At 38.3% G+C, this 20,032-nt stretch overlaps 1 protein-coding gene across 1 annotated transcript in view; it reads left to right on the forward strand.

Annotated features, from left to right (window-relative positions):
- Positions 1–9,262, forward strand: part of LOC120865703 (teneurin-3-like) — a 28,088-nt gene extending 18,826 nt beyond the window's left edge. The window contains exon 2 of the mRNA XM_040243021.1: positions 7,746–9,262. Within this exon, the coding sequence (XP_040098955.1) occupies positions 7,746–8,089 (344 nt within the window). The 3' untranslated portion in view covers positions 8,090–9,262. The remainder of the gene's footprint in view (positions 1–7,745) is intronic.
- The last annotated feature ends 10,770 nt before the right edge of the window (positions 9,263–20,032 follow it).

Consider the following 20,032-nt stretch of genomic DNA (forward strand, 5'->3'; position numbering starts at 1 on the left):
TTTGTACCCTCATTGAAATCTCTATTGCATGTTTAAGAATGGGTATTCTGTTCAGTTGGAGAAGGAAATGGCAACCCACTCCAGTGTTCTTGCCTGGAGAATCCCAGGGATGGGCGAGCCTGGTGGGCTGCCATCTGGGGTCGCACAGAGTCAAACACGACTGAAGCGACTTAGCAGCAGCAGCAGCAGCATTCTGTTCAAATAGTGACAAATTTAACAGAAGGAAGTTTGGAGTGTCCCATAAAGTATGCATTAGAACTCAAAGGGAAAAAAGTTCCATGTGTTTGTTTCATTTTGTGATCTTAACAGTTTGCAAACATAGCAAGGGAACTCCAGATAAGATGGTGACACAAGTCCCCCTGTTTCAAATGAGAAATGTTTGTCCAATTTGTAGGTTTGTGTTATGGCTCCACTCTTGAGGATGGTTGCTCCATACCTGAGAACAGATAATTCTGTCCAAACTGACAACAACCAAGGAAAATGCTTAAAGACAGTTATAGGTGATTATATCCCTGTGTATTACATTTATATTGATTCTTCTCACCATTTCCTATGCTCACTTTTGGGCTTGTTACTACAGAAAAAAAAATAGATGTTTATTCTCCTTTAAAAAAAAAAAAGCCTCTCTATGATGAAGGGAAGAATTGAAGTAAAAGAAAAACATTGCTCCCATATTTCTTACACAGCTTCATTTCTTTACAGTAAATGAGGAAGGATTTTTAAAACCCAGCTTCTCCAAGAAGAAGCTGATTAATTTCTAATTATTGAATAAGAGCTATTAAACAGAAAATCAAGAAAATATGTCTTTTTTAAGAAAATACTTTTGTTTTCCTTTCTTGTAGTTAATACAAATTATCAGGGGAAGTAAAAATTCAAAACTATAAAATAGAAAATTACTAATTTCCTTCACAGCTCTTTCTGTATGATCCAACAGCAAAGTTATACAGCCCTTCTCACCTTCATTCATGCTCCAAACCATACACATTTAATTTGTTGATTCTCTTTCTTAGTTTCCAAAAATGTGATCATATTTATACACACTCCTTTCAACTTGTACTTTTTTACTTAAAATATGTATAATAGGCTTCCCTCCCAGAACAGAAGATATAGGTCCAAACCTACTCTTTCTGCTAGCCACATAGTCTTCCATGAAAGGAATATAAAGCTTATTTAGCCATTCCCTTTCTGGTAAATATTCCAGTTATCTTAATTTTTGCAACGATGTCATTTAAAAAATAATTTGTACATATATGTTTAAGATTAGCTGATTTTATTTCTCTAGGATATAGTCTCAAAGGTAGACTTTATGAGCTAAAGAGTATTTTAACTTTGATAGAAAAATACATTTGAAAATTAAAGCAATATATTAGAAGACAGAGAAAAAATAATAGAATAAAGTAATAATGAACTTGTGTAGCAGACTTACAGAATCCACTGCTTTCTAAGAGAAAATGATGCTTGGCTCCAGGACAGATTTTATTACCAATGACCATATAATCCATTTCTTCATCACAAGTTTGCTGTATGGTGTACACACTTGCAGCATGGTCCAAAATAAAACCAACAGATAGTAACCAGTGTTGGTGAAGTTAGATAGAAACCGGAGCCCTCACACGCTGGTGCTGGGACAGGAATGTGGTGCTGCCACTGTGGAAAGCAGGCTAGAAGTTCCTGAAAAGACTAAGCATAAAAGTACATGCAAGATGAACAGCAGTGCCTCTCACAGGTGTATACACAAGAGAAATGAAAGCATGGTATTCCACAGTAGCATTTTTATAATAGCCAAAAAAATGGAAACAACTCAAATCTCCATTCACTGTTGAACAGAGAGAGAAAGCGTGCTCTGTCCATACAGTGGAATATTGCTTGACCATGAGAAGTGAGTACTGCCACACGCCGTAATACGTGTGGATCTTGAAAACACTGCGTCAAATGAAAACAGCCAGTTGCTAAAGTCTACATATTATAGGGCCCCTTTTCTTTGAAATGCCGAGAATAGGCACTTCTGTAGTGAGAGAAAGTGTTTTAGTGCTTGCCTGGGGCTGGAGGGAGTGGTGGGGTAAGAGGAGAAATAGGTGACTGATAATTGGAACAAAGGGTGATAAAAATATTATAAGATTGATCATGATGATAGTTGCACACCACCGCGTGCTTACTAAAAACTGTTGACTTGGACACTTTATATAGATTCATTGTACGGTTTGTGAGTTAGTATCTCAATAAAGCAGTTTTGAAAAAAAGAACAAGCAGGTGAAAGAGAGAAAAGGGACAACTCTAGACATTTGAGCATCTAGACATAAGCAGGGAGAGAATACATGAGTTCCCAAGCTAGACCCCCCTCCCCCGGGTTCTGCAGTCACCGCAGATGACTGAGACTAGCTCCTCACGCAGAGCTGTTTTCTTGTCAACTCACTCGGACACAGCAGCTGTCTTAGCTATTGATGACCATCCCTGCATTGCAGCTTTGAAACGTCCCTTCTTGGGCTTCCCTGGTGGCTCAGAGGTAAAGAATCTGCCTGCCAATGCAAGAAACATGGGTTCGATCCCTGGCCCAGGAAGATCCCACACGCCACAGAACAACTAAGCCCATGCAACCCAACTATTGAGCCTGTGCTCTCAAGTCCAGGGGCTGCAACTGCTAATGCCTGGGTGCCTAGAGCGTGTGCTCGGCAGCAAGAGAAGCCAGCGCAGTGAGAAGCCTGCACACTGCAACTAGAGAGGAGCCTTCCCTCACCACAACCAGAGAAAAGCCCACTTCGCAGCGAAAACCCAGCATAGTCAAAAATAAATAAATAAATGAATAATTTTTTTAAAAAAGAAAAGCCCCTTCTTGCTCAGATTAGGCTATAGACACCATGTAAGAGAAAGGCCATTTTGCAAGCCCCTGTTCCATTATTACAGAGATGCCTATGCTTGGCACCAGCCTCACAGGACTGCTTTCACATAGTCCTTTCTACTTTGTCACATGCCCTCACTCATTTTTCAAAATGTGAACCTTTTTTTTTTTTTAATGATGCAACTTGCCTGGACTGTTTATTCAGTTTTTCTTTTATAGATTTTTCAAATTTATGAGTGTCATAAAACAAAAATGCCTAATCTAGTCCAAGCTAACCTTGCCTTTTAATCACGAGAAATTTCATCCTCAGGTACACTTTATTCTTGCTGCAATTTATTATTTTGGGACTGTTTCAAATTGTAATGGGAAACTCTGTGGTTGGCCTTGCTGATGAAGGTTATCAAAATTCAATGTGCAGGAGATAAATACTGATTTCATCAGACTCAGCCAAAAAGAATTAATATAAAGGCTCAGAGGGCAAAGAAAGAAATTAAAGTAATGGTGTTAGAACCATTGCAAAGAACACAATCTGAAAAAACAAAAAAGCATGGAAAATAAGAATAAAGGTATCCTTGTTTCTTTTAGGTTATTTGAAGCCAAAGATGATTTTAAGCAAGATGGTTATGTTTTTAGTCTGGTTCCAGAGCATCTTTGCGGCCTTTCTCTGGCTGTCTCTTTCCACTTCTCCACATTGACTTAAAGTCTTGCCTGAACAACTGCACCCAAGCCCCAAACTCCCAGCTCCATGGTACATCAGCCAGCTGCCTCTTCTCCCAATCAGGAATCCTTCTTTTCCTCCATCTTCCTTCTGTTTGTCGAAAGTGGCTGTGCTTTCCATTAGTATATCCCATCTTGCTAAACATTGCTCACCTGTAGGAAAAAAATATAATAGCTTAATGTATTCTAATTTAATTACTAGAACTCCCCAGATATGTTTGCATTAAAATGAGGGCTCCTACAAGCAAGACTCCTTAACCTAAAGGAGAATCAACAGTAATGGCATTTGAAGCACTGGGGACAAAGAGTTTTGATTGAAGGAAGTCAGCTTTGGTGGTGATGTGGCTCTTCTAAAATTATTTGAAAGCAATCCTCTGCCTCCCTTCAAATTATACATTTCTCTATCATTATTACATTTGTCCGGATGTTTAATTTTTGTCATTTTTCATTCTGCTCCCCTTTATGCTGGTCTCATTTACGTAAAGCATCACTTTTAAATATTTAAAATGTTTAATTTTTAGAATTTTAAAAATTGAATTAAAAATTTTTTAATTCCATAATGCTTGACATAATAACCCTTTTTTGTCCCCTCTTCCTTCTGTTGTCTCTCCCCTCTTTCCCTCTCCCCATTGGCAACCACTAGTTTGTATTCTATAGCGGTGAATCTGCTGCTTTTTTGCTTTATTCACCAATTTGTTGAATTTTGTAGATTCCACATGTGATATTATACAGTATTTGTCTTTCTCTGTTTGACTTATTTCACTTAGCGTAATGCCCTTCGAGCCCATCCATGTTGCTGCATATGGCAAAATTTAATTCTTTTTTATGATTGAATATTATTCCATTCCATATATACGTATATGTATATGTGTCTGTATGTGTATATATATATATATACACACATGTATATTTAACAAGCTTATATACTGCAGCTTCTTTAATCATTGATCTGTTAATGGACACTTAGGTTGCTTCATACTTTGGCAATTGTAAATACGTTGCTATGAGCATCGAGATACATGTATATTTTTGAATTAGTATTCTTTCTTAATATATACCCAGGAGTAGAACTGCTGGGTCATATGGAGTTCTATTTATTGTTTTTTGAGAAATCTCTGTACTGTTTTCCACAGTGGCTGCACCAGTTTACATTCCCACCAACAATAAAGGAGAGGCTTTTCCTTCCTCCCACATCTAACATTTGTTATTTGTGATGATAGCCATTCTGACAGGTGTGAGGTGGTATCTCACTGTAGTTTGGGTTTGCATTTCCCTGATGTTTAGCAAGGTTAAACATCTTTGGCCATCTGCATTTCCTCATTGTAAAAAATGGCTGTTCAGTTCTTCTGCCCATTTTTAAATCAGGTTGGTTGTTTTTTTGATGTCAAGTTGTATGAGCTGTTTATATATGTTGGAAATTAATTCCTTATTGGTCATATCATTTGCAAGGAACTTCTCCCATTCATTAGGTTGTCTTTGTTTTGTGGATGGATTCCTTTGCTCTACAAAAGCGTAAAAAGCATCTCTTAAACCACATCATGACAGCCCTGAAAGATGAAGAAATGGAGTGGTAAATGATTAAGTCCGTAAGTGGCTTAAACTTAGGTTCACTGGATTTCAAGTTTAGTGTTCTTTCCCAAGAAAGCAAAAGCAGACTTAATTTAGTAACGAATCTAACACCTTACTTTCTAACTTGCATTTCAGAAACAGCCCTTAAGAATTTGAATCATTGCTAGACATTGGTTTCGAAGGGTTAGATGTTTCAGGAGTTTGGGATGCACATATAAATTCACAGGGATGATGCCCTAGATATTTATCTGCAAAGTGAACTGTGTTTGTCTACCCAGATAACAAATAGTCAAGATTGCCATTTTCTGCTTTCCTTCACTCCATAGATTTTTGCATCAAGATGGCAATAGTGAGAAAAGTCAATAATGTGGGGAATTTTTCAAGTTACATTTCAGAGATTAGAAACAGAGTTCTCACTGTCTTTTAACTTGTCTCTGATTTTTATTCTCCAGTGTGGGAACCTCCCACTGGAAAGATGCACAGGATCTTATCATTCATTCTCACACTTGAAAAATTATTTTGGAAACTCAACATGTTTGATGGTGATGTTCAACTGTCTTACACCCTTTCCTCCCTCTCCATTTTAAAGGTGATCTAATAGGAACAGATAAGCTCTTTCACATTAACCATCTATTACATTCCTTTAACTCTCCATGACATTGACCTTTTTAGGATTTACTTTCATAAGTACAGTCCACACTAACTCTTTGAAAAATACTGACCATACTGTGTCTTACCTCATTAAGCTTGCCCACTTTCTCACTGTTCGATGGGTTCTTATTCCCTCCTCTTTATTTTTGCTGTTTTCTTTTTGACATACCTTTCGGTGCAGATACATGTTCATGTCTCTCTGAGATAATTTGTAGCTAATTGTAGCAACATATTTTCATTATTTATGAGCGTCATTGTCAGAATCCATCTGGAAGTCTGACCGAGATGAGGCAGATTCCTTCTTCTGATCTGACCGTGGCCATAACGCAGTGAACCACTCTGGTTAAAATGGGCTGAGTGCTGGAGGGCGCTAATATTTTTACAACCAAATATTTACTATCGTGTGCATTATGTTTGATTCATTTCCTAAAAGAGTCAAGACATTATTTTATTACAAATAATTTATGATACACTCTTTAAAAAATGTAATATATGTTATTTCTCATACCAGCCAATTAACTTTAAAGTGTTCGTGGATAGGTAAGAGAGGGAAGTGGGAAAATGAAAAGGATGAGTAAAATTAATGCTTAATATTCTTAAAAGGTTGGTATTATAGAGAAGCATTGAAATCAGTCTTGGTATACTATTATTCTTTTTCCTGTATTTTGATTCTAGTTGGTATCTAAATCTCAGATTCTTCCATGCCAATGAAACAGGCAATAGAAGGCCATATGTATGCATCCTCTAAGCAAACAGTTTTCTCTCCCTTCTCACCCCTGGTATCATAAAACATAGGTGAAATTTCAAGAGTAAACACAGGATTGGAAAAGCCATTAATAATGGCAGTCATTTTAAAGTGTCACCTAATTTAAACACTTTTCCTTTAATTTATTGCAGTGCCATGAGTTTTATCATGCTCAATTTATTAGTGAAAACCTTCAGAGTTCACAACCATTTATTTTTCAGGGAATTTGATTTTATCATTAATTTTTAAATACATAATACTCCTACTTTATTTTTTAGAGTGCACTTTATTTGCATGAATTGGTTTACTTCGATCAATACAGATGTTTCTAGGTGTCTATTAAAGCAGAAGTCAGATGTCTGCACATTTTCAAGACTTTACACTCCAAAAGTTAGTGTATGTTTGTACACAAAAACACAATATTTTTATTGGTTGTTAAGTGTTAAGTGGAAAAGTGTAATAAAGACTGCCCAAACCCCTGTTTCTAATTAGCAGGTAGCTTATTCTAGAGGGCAATCTTTTCTCTTCCTAAGGGGTGACTTCTGGGTGGAAAAATCCTAATGTTTGGGATAAGAGCTAGGACCAGGGAAATACTTCTAACAGTTTCTATCAATGATAACTAAGGCTTTCTCTGGGTTGAGTTTTCATGGTCTGGACCACTTTTCCTGCCCAGCATTCTGGAGGTGCTTATGGGCTGAAATAAGGAGCTCTGAGCTGGGGTGGGTGGAAAGTCAGAGGTGTAGCCCCCCTCACACCCACCCCTCCCCTAACTGGACCTTACTAGATCACATGTCGGAGAAGGCAATGGCACCCCACTCCAGTCCTCTTGCCTGGAAAATCCCATGGGAGGAGCTCGGTAGGCTGCAGTCCATGGGGTCGCTAAGAGTCGGACACAGCTGAGCGGCTTCACTTTCCCTTTTCACTTTCATGCATTGGAGAAGGAAATGGCAACCCATCCATTGTTCCTGCCTGGAGAATCCCAGAGACGGGGGAGCTTGGTGGGCTGCCATCTGTGGGGTCGCACAGAGTCGGACACGACTGAAGCGACTTAGCAGCAGCAGCAGCAGCAGATCGCATGTCATGTGAAGCTAATGCCAATACCTAGTGCTGAGAGCGCAAAAATCTGGATGCTTAAGTGTTTATTTTAGGGAGATTTTGTTTAAGAAAATAAAATCTTAAATGAAATGTATACTCACTGGCTGTTATCTTTTCTTCCCCTCTAATTAGGACAAAATTTTACCCTAAGGCAGTTAGGCGTTTGTGAACCAGCAACTCGAAGAGGACTGGCATTTTGTGCGGAAATGGGGCTCCCCCACAGAGGTTACTCGATCAGTGCAGGGTCAGACGCCGATACTGAGAATGAAGCAGTGATGTCCCCAGAGCATGCCATGAGACTGTGGGGCCGGGGGGTCAAGTCAGGCCGCAGCTCCTGCCTGTCAAGCCGGTCCAACTCAGCGCTCACCCTGACAGATACGGAGCATGAAAACAAATCCGACAGTGAAACCGGTAAGTTCCTTTATGTTTGTGGCTTTATAATGTTGGCGTTCGGTGCTTCTGTCTGTTTTGGTTGACTCTGGAGGAATGGCTTTCTTCCTTCTTCTCCTCTTTCCTTCTCTTTTTGTCTTCTTCCTTTCTTTGCATTGCAACACAGTAGCACTCAAAAAATGTCCTTCAATATTGCATTATTTTTCCTAGGGAAAAAAAGTCAACATTCGACATCAGAGTGTTAAGTTGTCTTATGCAAGCATTCTCTGTTGTGTTAGCTATAGTTTTGAAAAACAGTCTAATGATGTACAGAAAAAAAAAAAGGTTGGCTTTGACTTATCTTGAACCATATCACCTGTTATCCTCCATGGAGTAGCAGAACAAGTAGTGATAAAATTTACCCCAGAGCCAGCTTGTAATCAGAGATGTCTTTGTAGATTCCTCTTAAAAATATCTCAAAGAAGTTCCAGAATCTCAGAATGGATGAGTGAGCACACAGAATGGTTTATTAACAGGGCTCAAGTGATTGAAGAACAAATTTGATCATGCTTTTAACTTACTGGTTGATGAAAGCAATTGAAATCTTGATAAAGAGAAGGGAGTGTGGTCTTTGATGTGCTTTGGAGACTGGATTACTCTGCAATTAAATCCATGCACAAAAATTGGATTTTTTTCGGGTATCCAAATAGCAGTTTTACATACTTTAAGAGAAATATCTTTATAACTTATTTGATCTTTCCCTATCACCAATGCAAAAGGATAAAGAAGCAGTTAGTGTATATGCAATAATAGATTTAAAAGGAAATTTAATTTTTAGTCAGCGCAGCTTCTAGGAAAAATTGGAGCATCAGCATCAATGCACCAGACAACAAAATGACATTTCTTCTTTAGCGTTTAATATCGACAGTGCACTAGCTGCTTTAACCTGGTTATTAATGCTGTGTGTATGTGATGCATCAAAAGCAAAGAGAAAATTAAAATGGAAGAATTGTGTGACTTGTGAAAAGAAAGATGGTGTTTTACCAATGGTATTTTATTTTTATTCTTTATGGAGCCACTTTGTCAGCTTTGCTTTGTGATAGGAAAACAGGCCCACTGTCCGCGTTCAGTCTCAGTCACTGAATGAACAGCTAGCTAGTGCATCACACTGTGTGTTACTTGTCTTCTTACTATTAGAAAAAAAATCTGCTTTAAACCAATGAAAACAATATCTTATGGAGGATATTTTAGTGCATTAAAACAAAGTCATAATCGATTAATCATAGAAACTCATATATTCATTTTGAAGTGTGAGTTATTGATGGAGGCTAGCTTCATCCCAACCCAAAATAGGAAACAAGGATGGTTCTACCTGACACAACGAGTCTTAGAATCGGACTGCAATGTTTTCCTGAACCAAACTGTCCACCTCAGTGAAACCTGGATTTCTACCACTTTTCACTGTGGATTCAGAAGTCACTCACCTTAAGTAAGTAAGATTTGGCATAAACTTTGCTTCCTGTCCATCTGTATCTTTACATAACCCTCTTCAAGCAATTTTAGGTACTGTGGTTATATTCAAATACATGATTTGATGTTTGATTTTCCTAAAATATGTGTCAAATTCTGTGATGGTTTTGGAGGAGAGCAGAGGAGAATGCAGGAGGACAATGCAAGTCACTTCTGATGTGCTGCGTCATGGGCCATTCGTCTGCATACCCACTAAGTATTGTCCCACATTGGGTCAGCTTGCCACACACAACCTGTGAGGCATCTCTCTCCTATGACAAATATATCTTGTTATTGTGTCTGTATTGCTAAAAGCTAATTTTTATTATTTTTTAAATTGTATGTCTGCTAAAATGGTCTCACAGTGAATTCCCAAACACACACCATTTTGTTCTTTTCAGAAAACATAAAACTTAGAAATTTTTCCACCTTTAGTTAACTAAAGGTTAACTAAAGTGTCTATTATCCAAATGATTGGTGGTGGGAAGCCTGTTGAGTTTCCCACATCACTGCCCCCTCCCTCTGCATGATTATTTTGAACTAGAGAAGGAACTTGTTGCCCCAGGAATCTCCTTGTCCCTGTCGTGATATAAAGTCAAGAATGAACACTTAGACTCATCTGTTTCTCCATGTGGTCATTCTGAACCAGAATGAAGAGAGACACAGACAGGGTGTCAAGGGCCTTGCCTTGAGATTCAGAACATTTGGTAGTATTTGTTGAGAGTAAATAGGTCAGTCAAAAGTATAAAGTGTCAAAAACAATATTTGTTGAGCTGGGCAAGTGATGACTTCAACTTATGTGTACTCTTTCCCCAAGGTTTGGCTGGGGTTGCTTTTTTAAACAACATTTTGTTGGTCTAAGAACTCCCAGTGAGTCAGCTCAGGGAAGGAAATAAAAGAAGAAATAAAACAGATATGACCTCTTATTTCGGAGAAGGCAATGGCATCCCACTCCAGTACTCTTGCCTGGAAAATCCCATAGATGGAGGAGCCTGGTAGGCTACAGTCCATGGGGTCGCTAAGAGTTAGACATGACTGAGTGACTTCACTTTCACTTTTCACGTTCATGCATTGGAGAAGGAAATGGCAACCAACTCCAGTGTTCTTGCCTGGAGAATCCCAGGGACAGGGGAGCCTGGTGGGCTGCTGGCTATGAGGTCTCAGAGAGTCGGACGCGACTGAAGTGACTTAGCAGCAGCAGCAACAACCTCTTATTGAACACTGGATCTTTCATAGATTTCATATGTGTTCTGTAGGAACATTTCAGATCATTTATTCTGAATTTTCAGTGATTGGTCAGAAAGAGCAAGATTGCATTGAGATCCATTACATTAAGGTCTGGGGAACATAATCTTCTGATATTTAGCATAACTTATCATTTGGAATTGTGGAATTAAATGAGAATATTGAGGCTTTTTTTTCCTGATATAAAAAAGCTTTTTGTTAGGCTGAGTTATAGTAAAATCTAAAATTTGTAATCATACCCAGGGTCTTCTAACATCTTTTTAAACAATATCCTCAAAACCTTTACCAATTTTTACTATTATTACTACTTCTAGTCAAATATTGGGCTTCCCTGGTGGCTCAGATGGTAGAGACTCTGCCTGCAATGCTGGAGACCTAGGTTTGGTACCAGGGTTGGGAAGATCCCCTGGAGGAGGGCCTGGCAACCCACTCCAGTATCCTTGCCTGCAGAATCCCCATGGACAGAGGAACCAGGCAGGCCACAGAATATGGGGTCACAAAGAGTCAAATATTTCTAACATAGACTTTCTAAAATAATTCATTTTGGCATTCTTAATTGCTTTCACTCTGAAAGGTTATTGATTTTCCAGCTGTATTTTCCTTTGACCTCCGACTATTTAAATTTTCTAGTTGTATTCACTTTTGTGTGAGCTTGCAGTGTGTCCTAAGAAGCCCTGTTATATCACTATAAGTTGAAACAAGAAGGATGTACATAAAATAACTCACCAAAGTGAAACTAACTTAGAAGCCATACACTATCTTCTTTCTCCCCTCAGTTTAGAAGGGGAGTTTGGGTTGACGGTTTTCATCATTTGAGGTTAACTGTGAATAAGGCTGTTTTCCCCAGAAAACAAAATAATATTCAACATTTGTGAAATCATGTAAGCCAAGTGACTAATGTTCTAGTTATAACTTCAAAGAAAAGTTTAGTCACTAAAAGGGATTAGATTTCATTTATTTATTGATAAATAGGCCAACAGTTCAAGTTAAGAAGGCACTGGAACTGCTGTGAGGCTAATGAAATTTTGGTGGCCTGAGCATCCCACGAGAGTCAAGGAACACTCAGACTATGTCACATGTCTCCATGTTAGCAGAGATTCTAAACAAGTGATAAAACAGATTCTTTTGCAAAGCTAACCCTTCACCAAGCATGAGGAGTTGAAGTTAAAAAGCATTTTGAGAAAAAAAATTGTTATAGTAGATTCAATTTCATATCAAATTCCAAATGTTAATATTGTTCCGAATTAAGGACATGGGAAAAGACCTTTCTTAACAGGTATTGACAACTTTCTGAGTCACCTGCCATGCTCCAGGGCAAATGCTGGAGGGTCTAAGTGGTTTGTGACCACCTATAAGCACTGGTTCTAGTAAGCTGTCGAGAGGTTACAAAATAAATGTGATGAGATGCTGTAATCAAAGGGAAAATTGCCAGTATGTTCTGGATGGTTCGAGGCATCTTTCCTGTCTCTGATGGATTGTTAAAAGACCCCTGACTGAATGCCCACTCTCCAGCCTTGCAAGTAATCTGATTTAAATTCCAAATATCTATTTAAATGTCAGGAACAAAGGACTTTTTTCCTCCCAAAACATCAAGCTTTAAAAATGTTTTATTTGTGCATCCTTTCCCAGAAGAAGACTAGCATGCATTCAATGTTATTATCCTTTGTCAGCCAGCAGCTCAGTACCGTGAAAAAATGCCTCAATTCAGAAGCACGGTGCACAGGGTGTTGATCCTCTCATTTGAGCCCCTAAGATGGATTGCTCTTGAGACACCCAGAGCTCAAGCTCCCAACTTCGCTCGTCTCTGCCTGGCCGCTTGGTCAACTCTATGGCTGGCACCAGAGATGTGGAGGTCTTTACCTGACTCCTTCTGCCTGTCTCTGCAGCCTCTTATGCCTCTTGGAAAGCAATGACCTTTGACATTAGGCAGACCAAGAGGAGCTGGCTCTCTTCTTCTGTCTTGTGACTGGGAAACTTGAGAGCCTTCACTGAGATCAACAAATGAGGAGGTGTTATTGAGGGCAGACTTCCCGGGTTGGTACTGGCTCTTCTGTCTCCCAGCTGTGTGACTTTGGGCAAGTGACTTAACCTTTCTGTAGTATATGGAAATCACCAGTGACATACAGTCCTTACAGGGCTGCTGTGAGGATTAAATGGACTCTTGAATAGGCAATGCTTAGAATGACAGTGCCTGGTGTCGAGTGAGTTCCAAATAAGGGGTAGGGGGATACTCTTTCTGTTAATTGTAAATGGTGGGAAATTATATCTCCTTATTAAGTGTGGAGATTAAGCTAGGTAAACAGTATCAAGTACCTACACAGTTTGGGCCCACAGTCAATGTCCCTTCCCTCTTTGCCATCCTCCCTTTGTCTGCATTAGTCGAGTATCTGTGCATTTGGTGAAATGAGGGAGAAAGAATGGTCTCCTCCAGAAGGCGCACTGCCAATTTGCATAGCCTGGAATTTCTGTCACCATTTATTGACTCTTTTATTTTTCTCTAAAATCCCACATACTTTTTAATTCACTGTAATTAAATGAACGAACGTTAAGTGGGGCTGATAATTAGTCTGATGGCTGTAGACTTCAAAGAGACCAGCCTGTTCCTTCCCCTCCTGGTCAAAGGAAATTTCAAAAGTGGTGCTTCCCTCCAAGGCATGTCACTTAGACAGCCAGTCAATTAAAAGGGGATTCAAGTGATGCTCATCAGTTCACATAATAAAGTAAATCATTCCTGGAAGACTTTATTTCTCACCTGGGATCTTAGCAATATACCTATGGTAGGACCTCACTTTTGCCACGATGATTGTGCAGTTACTAAAGTATCCAGGGATGATGTGGCTAATAATAAAGGTAGAGCATTATTGTGCAATATTTTTAGGTGTAATAAAGACTTGATTTGCTGGACTAAAACACTTTTAAAAACCAAGGTACTTGTGCTTTGAAATAGTATTTTTAAAGTCTGCTTTCTATATGGATGTGTGTGTGTGGTCAGTTGTGTCCAACGTTATGTGTTCCCATGGACTGTTGCCCACCAGGCTCCTATGTCCATGAATTATCTAGGCAAGAATACTGAAGTGTGTTGCAATTCCCTCCTCCAGGGGATCTTCTTGACCCAGGGATCAAACTCACATCTCCTTTACCATCCATTACCACTGCACCATCTTTATGGATAGATAGATTCTAAAAGTTGAGCTACTGTACTTAAAAAAAAAAAAAGATATACCCCTTAAACCAATTTGACAAACTATTGTAATGATGTTTACATCACTCTCACAACAGAGTACTTTATTTTGCAATCCAAATTACGTTGTTGGGAAAAATATACTCTCTGAAAAAGTGTTTGTTGTTGTTGTGTATCACTCAGTTGTGTCCAACTCTTTTGTGATCCCATGGACTGCAGCCCACAGGCTCCTCTGTCCATGGGATTTTCCAGGCAAGAATACCTGGAGTGGGTTACCAGTCCCTTCTTCAGGGGATCTTCTAGACCCAGGACTCGAACCTGCATCTCTTGTGTCTCCTGCATTGGCAGGCAGAGTCACTGGGAATATCCCCAAAAAAGTGGACAAGGAGGTTATTTCCTCTGAGCAACTGAATATATGTGAGAGAAGAGAAATGGAAGGATTTGTAACTATTCTATCACCAATTAAGAGCTAGAATAGTTTGGGAGAAACTGCTAGTGACCTTGGAGTACCCTGTTATGTCGTATACTTGTAATGCTTCTAGCCACCACACAGGTGTCATTTCTGTCCTGGCTCTTTTTACAAAAGGAGAATATTTGAGTTTTCCACAAATAATTTGAAGAGAGGTGTATAATTTCACCTAACTAGCCTAATTTCATTCCTTCAACCTGATCTTTATCAACTCTCAGCCTACTTTGAAAATTGATTGCAAGAATGAAGGTGGAATTCCACTGCTGTGAGAAATAAATTTCACGAGATTCTTCCACACATACTGAACCATAACTCGAAAATAAATTCCATCTTGGGCCCTCTTCTGGCATGTAATGGTCAATTCTGGCATGTTCTACTGTTGTAAATTATATTTTATGTTTTTGGTGCTCTGTGATGTCAAAAATAGCAAAAGTAATATGTTGCATGCTTACTAAATCAAGGTCAGAATGAAAGTGCGGCTTTGCAAAGTACAAATAGTTTCCAATATATAAAAATAATTACATCACCATGATGTGTGTATGTTTATAGTTTAAATAGCAACTTATACCATTCTTTAAGCAAAAGCTTCTATATTTCATTTGGGATGAAATATATTCACTTCATGGATATGTTACAAGTCACCTAAGCACAGTAAGTGATGATTTAAATAAATTTTTTTTTTAATTTAGTACTGTGAAACTAGAATTAAGAATACCATAAAGTCCACAACCATGGTTGTTATCACTTAAGTATTTACATACATTTATATTTTCTATTCTAAGAGGATTTTTGGAATTCTTGACAGTTTGTTCTTCTTTACACAAATATTGCCATTTCTACAAAACAACTTGCATTTTAAGCATTTTTGTTCAAAATATATAGAATATATGCTTTTTCTGTTTAAAAGCCTAATGTTCTTTTAATTGTGTAGTTGAAATCAAAAGAAAGCATACCAACACATATCAAAACTGATGATGTATGCTGTTTTAATTTTTGAATGTGTTTTGATATCCTTGAAAAATCACAGCAGTAGCAGTAAAATTGTTTTAATTAATGAATTGAATAGCAGCAAATGCTGAATCAGGTTTATTGATGTAATTATCACTGAAATAGAAAAGATAAGTGTTAAAGCCATAGAACCTTAGTTTATTTGCCATTTCAAGGGTATCCAAGTGTTTGAAGAGGAACCAACTGATTTGGGGGGTGTGTTATTTATAGAATATTCTTCTCAGGTCATAATAATTCTGTTAATGAGCATCACATCCACATACAAGTTTAAATGTGAAAAATCTATATTATTTACTAAATAGCTTGAATGAGGGTTTCACTGTATTGGAATTTTCTTCTCTTTATCATTTGACTTGAGATAGTTTTCCATAATTATTAGATTATAAACTAAATGTAAAAGCTTTTTGAATTCATATTAAAATGGATACAAATGCATATAAACTTGAGAAAGGAACAATTTAAAATGTCTTCTGAATTGTACCTTGACTGTAAACATTAAGTCACACAGAAGCTGAAAACTGAATAAAGTTGGGACATGACTTTTTGAATTGATTTCTTACTTAGTATAGCAACTACATTTTCATTCAATGAGTGGTCAATGTTAGGTATTGTACCAGGGGCTGAAGGGAAAAATGAGTAAGATATAGTCTCTGATTGTAAAAATTCACAGGCTGGTTGGGGAAATAGGCAAGTAAATATTGCATTGCAATTTTAATGTGCTAAGTAATACTACAGCACAGAGTGCAGAGTTGATGTCAGCCTAGAGCAGATTCTTGCCACAGAGACAGGAGAGGCAGCAGAGGAAGAGTGGATTCATAAAGGAGGAAGGAAGCAGCATTGGTTATTGTTGTGGTTGCCACCCAGTTCAGTCGTCCAACTCTACGACCCCATGGACCGCAGCACCCCAGGCCTCCCTGTCCCTCACCATCTCCTGAAGTTTACCCAAGTTCATGTCCGTTGCATTAGTAATGCCGTCCAGCCATCTCATCCTCTGACACGCTCTTCTGCCCTCTATCTTTCCCAGCCTCAGGGACTTTTCCAATGAGTCAGCTGTTGGCATCAGATGACCAAAATACTGGTACATGGGCTCAAAGGATGTGCAAAAAATGCAAGATTTAGACAAAGCAATGAAGGAGAGGGTGTAAAATCCCCGTGAACTGTTGCAAGAGTTGCAGGCTGTTTGGTGCCTGGAACACAGGTTGTGTGTAGATGAGCGATGCATGTTTGGTCTACAGATAGCCCCAGACCAGACTGCAAAGCACCTTCCATGGCCATGCTAAGGAATTTGTACTTTTTCTGTAGGTAATGGGAGTCTCTGAAAATTTTTCATGCAAAGGTATATTACAGTCATATTTACCGTTTACCAAGTACCTTGAGAGCAGTGTAGGGCATTGGCTGTCTTTCCCACAAAGGGAGCAAGCTCTGTAGGGCCACGGCCCTGTTCACCCTTGTGTCTCTGTGCTCCCTCACGCAGTGCCTGATCCTGGAGCCAGAACTGTGGCTGCACAGCTCCATAATTGGAGGCCAAACTTGAGAGGAAGCTAGCCAATCAGGTAGTGTTATAATTAGCAAAGTGAGAAAATACAAATGTTTGAAACAAGAATCAGAAAGGAAAGGGAGACATTAAAATTCGACAGAATGAAAACTTAATTAATTCTGCATTGGGCTTAGGGAAGAAGAAGACATTTAAAAGACTCTCTAACATGGAAGTGATGGTGTAAATCCAACTGGGAGCTTAAAGCTTATTGTTTAATAAAGTCAGTAATTCAGACAAGGCCAGGTTGTATTTGAGGGGTCTGTGGGACATCAAAATTCAGAATAGATTAAGCAATTATATATATCTATGTGCTTTGCTGGTAGCTCAGATAGTGAAGAATCTGCCTGTCGATGCAGGAAATGCAGGGTTCATTTCCAGGGTCAGGAAGATCCTCTGGCAGAGGGAAGGGCATGGCTACCCACTCCAGTATTCTTGCCTGGAGAATTCCATGGACAGAGGAGTCTCGCAGGCTACAGTCCATGTGGTTGCAAAGAGTCAGATATGACTGAGTGACTAATACCTTAACTTTTCATATATATAAAATTCAGTTAGCTTTTGTTCAGAAATGTTTACCTTATGATCTGTACAATTGCAGTGAAAGCCATGGGGCATAATCAAACCTCTCCCCAAAAGCAGATAAAATGAGAAAAGAAGAGGAATGAATGTATAATACTGAGGTCACCGACATTTAACATAAAGTTATAGAAGAAGCACCAATGAAAGAAACAAAGAGGGACTTTCCATAGAGACAAAAGGAAGTATCAGTTCACGAAGACCACAGAGGCAGGAAATGATTAGCAGTCAGACATTTCCAGAAGTGTAGTAAGTGAAGGACTACAAGCATAGAATTGATAGCCTGTGGATTGCACGGAGGATATGAATTTCTGAGTAGTGCGTGTAGTCACCAAGTGGCAGTGGGTGGAGAGATGAACAGAAACTATGGCACCAGCAAGCGCAGATTTTTCTCTCCAAACCTGAACTAAGGAAAGAGTTAGGTGTAACTCCTGGGGAACACAAGGGCAGAGATATTTTTATATTGGAGGACATTTCAGGATCTTTCCTAGGAAATGGAAGGGGTGATATTAGTATAAGAAGATCGAAGTGAAGATTAAAGGGGAAATGAGGTCTGGCCTCTGAGGGGTCAGGAGCAGAGAAATCTTGGAATAGAAACTTAGGTAACTGAATTCCTCGATACTTTTTATCTTCTAAAGTACTTTTCATCTTACAGTTTTGTGTACATCAGGAGCGTAGAGTTTGCTGTAGGAGAGAGATACCTTTAAAAGGTATCTTTCTGGGACTTCCATGGTGGCCCAGTGGTTAAGATTTCAGCTTCCAACAGGGGTGTGGGTTGGATCCCTGGTCAGCGAGCTAAGATACCATGTGCCTCCTGAACCAAAACACCAAAATATTAAAATAGAAGAAGCAGCAGCAATTTTGTAACAAGTTTAATGAAGACTTTAAAAATGATCCACATCAATAAAAGGCTTAAAAAATAAATACAAGGTACATTTGTATCTACACTAATTAAAGTCATAGCAAATATCCAGGCAATGTAGGAAAAATCGATGCTATTCAATGGAGTTAAAAGTTCATGTCATCAAAAGGTTTGGGGGAAAGTACATTTTTATTCAAAATTGATATTTTGTTTAAAATAGCTTTATAAAACTATTAAATATAGCACATCTAGAATTCAATGAAAAACAGATAATTATCAATTCTGGATCCTGAAATAACAGGATTGTTCTCAGTACGGCACTCCCCGTACAGATACATAGATAACTTCTTAAATCCTTTCCTTGATCATTGATTTGTATGTGTGTGAATAAAATAGACATATAGATATATAAAATGAAAGCAAAAGTTGCTCGGTCATGTCTGACTCTTTGTGACCCCATGTACTAAACAATTCATGGAATTCTCCAGGCCAGAATACTGGAGTGGGTAGATTCCCTTCTCCAGGGGGTCTTCCCAACCCAGGGATCAAACCCAGGTCTCCCGCATCACACTGCAGGCAGATTCTTTACCAGGGGAGTCACCAGGGAAGCCCAATATGCAAAAGTAGATATGATAAATAAAAAATAGATGTATATTTCTATATGGATCATACACACACTTATATACATACATAAGTGTGTTTGTATAATCTTTGCCCCATGGTTTAAATTACTAGCTTAAAAATAAGTCTTGGGATTTCCCTGGCAGTTCAGTGATTAAGAACCCAAGCTTCTACCGCAGGGAGCACAAGTTTGAGATCTCACTGAAGAAGTAAGATCCCACAGGTAGGGCAGTGTGGCCAAAAAAATTAAAGAATAAGTCTTTCCACCTTAGTAACTCCTGCATGGTTTTGCACTAGCTACACTGTCTTTTTGCATAAAAATACAACGCATATTTACCAACATAAAATTATACAACCAGATTTGATTATTAGCAAACACTCGAAGAATTACCCAACATTCATTTTTTAAAAATACACAAAAGAGAGTAAAAAAACAGACCACAAGTGACATGTCTGAGAAATAGAAATAGGCTATAAAAAGCCAGAATGGTAGTTATTATTTGCTTATGCATGTTTGCGTATGGAAAACTGTGACATTGTGAAATGATTATTCAGACTAAACTGAATAATTGATTTGCTTTAACTGGTTAATATCAAAGTAATCAGTAAGAAGTAGGCTTGCTCTTCCAACTGGTTTTTATAGAAGTGTTAAAGTTCACAAAGAGAAATCTTAAAATTTTGACATACAGCAGCTGGAGATTCCTGGGGGACTGGAAAGTGTTTGAATGAAATGTCAGTTGCTACAGAAAACAAGTATAAAACATTCCCTTATAATGGACTGTTTCTCATTGCCTGTGAGTGGAGCACCATTGTCTAGATTGTACAAAATGTGCTTAAAGGTAACTTAAATTGTTTAAATGAACATATTTAGGAAGTTTAAAGACTTCAGATAATCATTAGAATTTTTTAAGCATTTAATCATTGTTTGTATTGTAACACAAGTTGGTATCAATAACACAATAAAATGATAGGTGATGATAGAAATAATAAAAATGGAACTTTAAACCAATTTTAAGTATAAAATATTATAAGTGTTTATATCCAT

This window comes from Oryx dammah, unplaced genomic scaffold, assembly GCF_014754425.2.
Source record: "Oryx dammah isolate SB20612 unplaced genomic scaffold, SCBI_Odam_1.1 HiC_scaffold_7, whole genome shotgun sequence".
In the NCBI taxonomy this organism is placed as follows: Eukaryota; Metazoa; Chordata; class Mammalia; order Artiodactyla; family Bovidae; genus Oryx; species Oryx dammah.